Consider the following 6,144-nt stretch of genomic DNA (forward strand, 5'->3'; position numbering starts at 1 on the left):
TGTGTGTGTGTGTGTGTGTGTGTGTGTGTATGTGTGTGTGCCTGTATGCGTTTTTTTTGTGTGTGAAGTTTTAGTAGTTGTTGCTAGTTCATGAATACGTGAAGCACAGACACATAAAATTATAGTCACAAATCTTACACTCACGTGTAAACCTTTCACTCAATCACAAAAGCATGTAGATTTCTACTTACAACTGGTGGCGGATGAACAAACACAAAATCTGAAGTTTTATATTGTTTTTCCATTCGGCTAGACGACTCTAGTGAAAGTCATGTCAAATAGTTTCATCAGAAATCACATTCTGTGAAGCTGCGTTACTCCAAGTTTAAGACACACAATGCACAGTACTTCCTTTAAATTCTCTTCAGCTTCCCCTCTGCCCAACTCCCACAGAGCACATCATTGTTGAACCGGTCTTCGTGTCCAACTAAACGCTTCGATCTCTCCAACACTTAAGCATACACTCACAGAGACACACACACACACTCGCAAGCACGCGCCCAGGTATGCGTGTCGCTCAAATCTGGACAGCTGTTCCTGGGATTCGATCCGCAGCCTGTTATTGTATGTCATGAAATCTACAGCTTCAGAGTGATATTAACCCTGCCTCCCACCACCTATCTCGAGTCAATACATTTTCTTTATAGAAACCACGGCCTCATTGGATCTGGTGCAAAGGTATACAAAACTCGATGTCAATTGAGCAAAAAACCTGTGAAAACGAATGCCATTATTATAACCCAGCACTAGTCTCAAAAAGGATTCATTTGAGATGAAGATTTAGTTGATCAGTTATCAGCTTTTTCTCTTCACCCCCAACCCCCCCTCTCTCTCTCTCTCTCTCTGTCTCTCTCTTACTCTCAAGCTCAGTTTGACACCTCCTTGGGCTGGATAATAAACTTAAAAAAAGAAAAACAAAAAGAACAGAATGAGATTGGAGATTTGATAACATGTGTGGGCATGCAAAGCCTTCTTGTGTGTGCATGTGTACTCGTGTGTGTGTAAATGGCTATGTGTGTGTGTCTGTATGTGTGTATGTGTGTGTGTTTGTGTGTGAGTGTGGATGTGTGAGTGTGAATGTGTGAGTGTGTGTGCGCGTGCGTGTGTGTGTTTCATAAGAAGAATAATGGAGGAATAAGAAAAAGACAGACAGACAGACAGACAGACAGACAAACAATCAGTTGGAGTTTTATTTATCAAAAAAAATTTTTTTTTTGGTATTGTACAGATTTATGGGGTAACAATGCACGTTGTAATGCGCATAGATCAAGCTGTAGAGCCTGGGATTATGCGCTCTATAAATGCAATCATTGTTATTGTTATTATTCCATATGAACTTTTCTGTTTCATCCTACAGGAGAGTTTACCGCTGTCATGAACGGTGTGGAGTTCAGAACCCGCCACAATGACTACATGTTCCGTCGGGCCGCCGACACGGACAAGTACGGTGAGACGGTTCGGGTTCCATACCCAGATGTGCCCCCTGAGGTCACGAGTAAGCCAACCATAAAGGTCAGTACTTCTCTCTTTCTTTCTCTTTCTCTCTCTCTCTCTCTCTCTCTCTCTGTTGGTGTGTCTGTGTGTCAGCGGGCGTGTTTGTGTGTCTTGTTTTAGTAGGAAAAATGCTATTGTATTTACAGCACCATCTTCTAGAATCATACATTAAAGGTGTCGAGTATAATCTGTCTTCAGCAGGGTCTTTCTGTCCATGTCTTTGTCCCGAAACGAAGAATCCCCCCCCCATAATAACAGATAACAGCCCCCAACTGCCTAAATGATCTAAATCGAGTCATTGGGAGCCTAACCCATTTACAATTTCAGTTACACCCACTAGTCACGTTTTGATTGATTTTGTCCAGTAATGTGTTGCCCTTCATGTCGTCAACAGGAGCAAGTGCTGGAGATGCGTGAATGGTTCCGGGCCTTCAAAGAGCAAGATCATTCAGTCAGAGACTACCGGAAGTACTTTAAACCTAACCTGTGCTATCTGGAGGCTGGCTGGACTCTGAGCTCACGTGACACCCTCCAGGAGCCGTTTGCCAGCGACAGACACCATCTAGAGGCCAGCAGCTGGTTTGACCTCTCTGAAAAGGTCAGTGAGCGTGATTGTTTCTCTCTCAGAAATTCTTCTGAAAAGGTATCTCTACCTCAAGACTAGGCACATTGTTTGATTTGACAGGTTTTCAAAACTATTTTTTCTTTGTAAACGACAGAAGCAGTATAGGTTTAATGCCTATTGCAACACTGTAACTTCATTTAAGAGGCAGGAGCTACGAACTTAACGTCCTTCTCCGACAGTACCGAGTCGAAATGAGAAAAGTTGTGTAAAGTGCCTTTTCCCAAGGACTCAGTGTCGGGCTGAGCAGAGCCTCGAACCCCCGAACCTGCAACCTCACGCGCAATTACGATTCCGGTAGTCGAACTACTACTTTACCAACGCCACTCAAGCGTAGGGTAATAACACAACAATTTCGAATATGTGACTCCAATCGTCATTCTATAAATGTATTAGTTTCCAACAATATTATGATCCCTCACCCCACGCCCTCCCCTCATCGGCCCGCAGATCCGCTACACGTCCTACACGGGCCACATGAACGCCTTGGAGAACTTCGCCTACCTGCCCACCACTCTCTACAACGTCACTGAGGACGGCACACCTCAGATCGCCCAGTGGAACTACCGGATGTTGTGTCATCCCCTGTCACGTGACCTGCCCACCAAGCTGTTCCGCCTACAGGATGACCTCCCCTACCGCATGGCTCACGACAGATCCATGGACAAGATGCCCGGCTTTAGGAGTGCCCGGTTCAAGCTCAGCGAATTTGAGGAGCCTAGGTATCGTTGTATGGATATAAAAGCACCCCTTATATCATCATCATCATCATCATCATCATCATCATCATCATCATCATCATCATCATCACTGCGTTTCTCACCCTGGATCAGGGTGTAGGCCTCGAACAAACGCTTTCCACCTTTCCCTATCCTGGGCTAGCCTCTTGATATTCCATGTATTTCCACTCTTCTGTAGATCATTATCTGTAGCTCTTCTTCAAGTTCCACTTGGCGTTCCCCTTGAACACTTCTCCTTTTAACATTGTAAGGTTATTTGAGAGACAGGACCTCCGAATATAACGTCCATCTCCAGAACGACCAAGCCAAATGGGTAGAGAGCCGTAAAATCTCCCTAAAACCTCCCAACCTTAAGAACGCCACGTTAGGGATTTGAGCCAGAGCCATTCGCTCCGTAGTCCAGCGTGATACCACCTGAGCTAACAGAGCGTCCCGCCCAGTTATAACACAGATAGCAAAAGTGTCATTCTTTAGCTCTGTCACTGGTTTCTTTGAAGAGAATTCAACAGGAAACACAACTACAACCTTTCTGATGTATCTAAAATGAAGAGCGATATACGTGTTAGACCACAGTGCCTCCAAAATATTATTTTTGTGCATTTTGACTACTAATTTTTATTGAGAGCCCTTAGATCGTCCTCAAAAATTGTTATAAAGCAAAAACAGAGTTAACCTATTTCTTCAAGGTACACGATTAGAGCCTAATAACGCCATCTATAAATCGTTTTGTCGATGAGGTTGGTGTGTAGAATACAAGTAAAATCTAACATCCTAGATGCAACCCAAATAAGATATATTTAGACAGGTATTTGGTGTCTGTGTTGGCCCTAGTAGGCAGTGTCGAAGCAGTCACCTCATAAATGACCGAAATAAGTCGATTTGGGCGTAAGACAATTACAATTACATACTTTTTCTTTTTGAAAAACATAAATACAGGCCAATCCGATACACGCTTCTCGATGAACTGATGGCAGAGATCCCAGGAAAAGACAACTACGGCGCCAATCTGACGGACGACTCGTTTGGATTGCCCAACTTTGATGTCGGGGCAGGGGGTCAACGACCTCTCAACGTCGGCTACTACCACAGGCTGTACATGATCGGCCAACGAGGGGCCATGGGAGGGCAAGTGAGTTCTGTAAGGAAATGAAAATAGGGGTGAGTGCGGGATAGAGAGGGGTTTGCCTTGCTGTTGAGAACTAATGCAGCATTTGGAGGGAGTCCCTTGAGGGATAAAAGGAGTTGGTAAAGTACCCCCCCCCCCAATCCTATATGCCTTTTCAAAGTGCGTGATATTCAGTGAAACATCTGGAGTCGCCATTGGAGGACAGGTGAGACCTATGAGGGATTTTGGATACCGGGGAGGGCTGGGGAGTACCTGCTGTTCAGAATTCTGTATCGATTGGAGAGAATCAAGTGAGGATGTCGTGTAGTCATTGAAAGATGTCAAGCTGTTTCTAATTTCTCTCTATTATCGTAATCATTATCATTGCTATCATCGAGTGTCATTTCATACTGGGCAGACATCATCATCATCAGCTTCTTCATCATCGTCATCATCATCATCATCATCATCATCATCATCATCATCATCATCATCATCATCATCATCATCATCATCATCATCCTCCTCCTCCTTATCTTCATCATCATCACCCACCATCATCTCCTGCAAGGTAGATATGGACCCCCCTTTACCTCTTGGTCCCCCCTCCATACATTCTATAACCCCTTGTAACACCCCTTCTCTCTGTGTTGTGCCCCCCTCTCAGATCCACTACCGCGGCTTCAACGACAAGCACCTGTGGGTAGCGCGCACGACCCAGAAGGAGATCATGCCGTTCACCATCAAGATCTGTGACAAGTCGTCCGGGTGTACCTGGGAAACCAGGAGGTAGGGCTTACACTGGTACCCTTTCCTTCTTCCCGTAGTTAAGTTTTATTTTGTTTTGTTTTTGCTTCTAGTATAATTATTTTTTGGGGGGGGTTGTTTTGTTTAATTGTATGTTGCTGCTTTGTTTTTATTTTGTTTTGGTTTTGTTTGTTTTATTTTGTTTTCGTTTTTGTTGTTGTTTGTTTTGTTTGCTTGTTTTTGTTTAAGTTTGTTTCATTTAGTCGCTCACGAAGGGATAGTTTATTATAAAAAGAAATTAGAGTGGTGCCTGGATAATGAAGGAGAGAGGGGACGCAGGAGATAGAAAGTGAAGAAATTATTATGATCTCTATTCGCACTATTGGTCTCACTGCTTCCTAGCTTAGCTCTCTATTTAACAAAAGGGACAGATTAGACAGTTTTGTATCAAGAAATAACTACTTCTCGACTAACAATGGTCTTATTGGTACACCTGTCAAAAGTGACATTTCTGCTATTAGACAAAACTGCAGCTTCTTGTGGTTTTGCCTGTGTTGGCGCCACGACACCTTGTTTTGCAGTGGAAAAAATCTATACCTCATGTAGATCTAAACACCTTCAATTTCCCTTTAAAAATCTGCTCATTAATGGAATTTCTTTCCTCATTGACATGGTATTTTCATCCTCCCGTTTTTTCCTCAGAGTGACGTATGCTATTCCTCTCGAGGTCTTCTACACAACCCCGCTCAACGGTTGGAACCCGTACAAGTTCAACTACGACACTGTAAGATAAGTTAAGATACATCTTTATTGTCCAGATCCTGGCACATTGGTTTGGTATTTCACCACGTGTACACACACACACACACACACACACACACACACACATACATGCTCACGCACGCAGGCTTACAATCACATGCAGAATATAAATGGGCAGCAATATAAACTATAATAATCGTAAACTAGTTACACACTTAATGTTATTCTGATGCTTGCTCTATGGTCGTAAGTATACTTATACAAGATGGAAGCATTTGACGGATGATGGTAAAAATGACCTTCTATATCTTTCTTTGTTACAAATCAGAAGTCTAGGTGTTTTACTTCTGACTGATGTTTTTATCTGAGGGAACAAGGGATGTTTGTTGTCTAAAAAGATGGAATTATATCTTTTAGTGCACCCTGTTATGTACAATTCATTCAAGTAGGGGAATGCAGATGTTGAAATTTTACATGCTTTCCGTATTAGTCGATTTAATTTTTCTTTATCTTGTTGTCTTGTGCCCCAGGCCCATTCTGTTATACAAAAATTGATCATACTTTCTGTGGTTGAATGGTAGAATATGGGCATCAATGTTTTATCAACTTTAAAATACTTTAGCTTCCTTAGAAAAAATAGTCTTTTGTTCACTTTTTTATGCAGGAGAGAATTG

The 6,144-nt window shown here is 42.8% G+C and overlaps 1 protein-coding gene across 1 annotated transcript; it reads left to right on the forward strand.

Annotated features, from left to right (window-relative positions):
* The first annotated feature begins 1,794 nt into the window (after positions 1–1,794).
* On the forward strand, positions 1,795–4,088 carry LOC118477622. The gene is made up of 3 exons (XM_035969570.1): positions 1,795–2,092; positions 2,567–2,838; positions 3,793–4,088. The coding sequence occupies exons 1-3, from the start codon at positions 1,862–1,864 to the stop codon at positions 4,004–4,006; spliced, it is 717 nt and encodes a 238-aa protein (XP_035825463.1). The 5' UTR covers positions 1,795–1,861; the 3' UTR covers positions 4,007–4,088.
* The last annotated feature ends 2,056 nt before the right edge of the window (positions 4,089–6,144 follow it).

This window comes from Aplysia californica, unplaced genomic scaffold (genome assembly GCF_000002075.1).
Source record: "Aplysia californica isolate F4 #8 unplaced genomic scaffold, AplCal3.0 scaffold00157, whole genome shotgun sequence".
NCBI lineage: Eukaryota > Metazoa > Mollusca > Gastropoda > Aplysiida > Aplysiidae > Aplysia > Aplysia californica.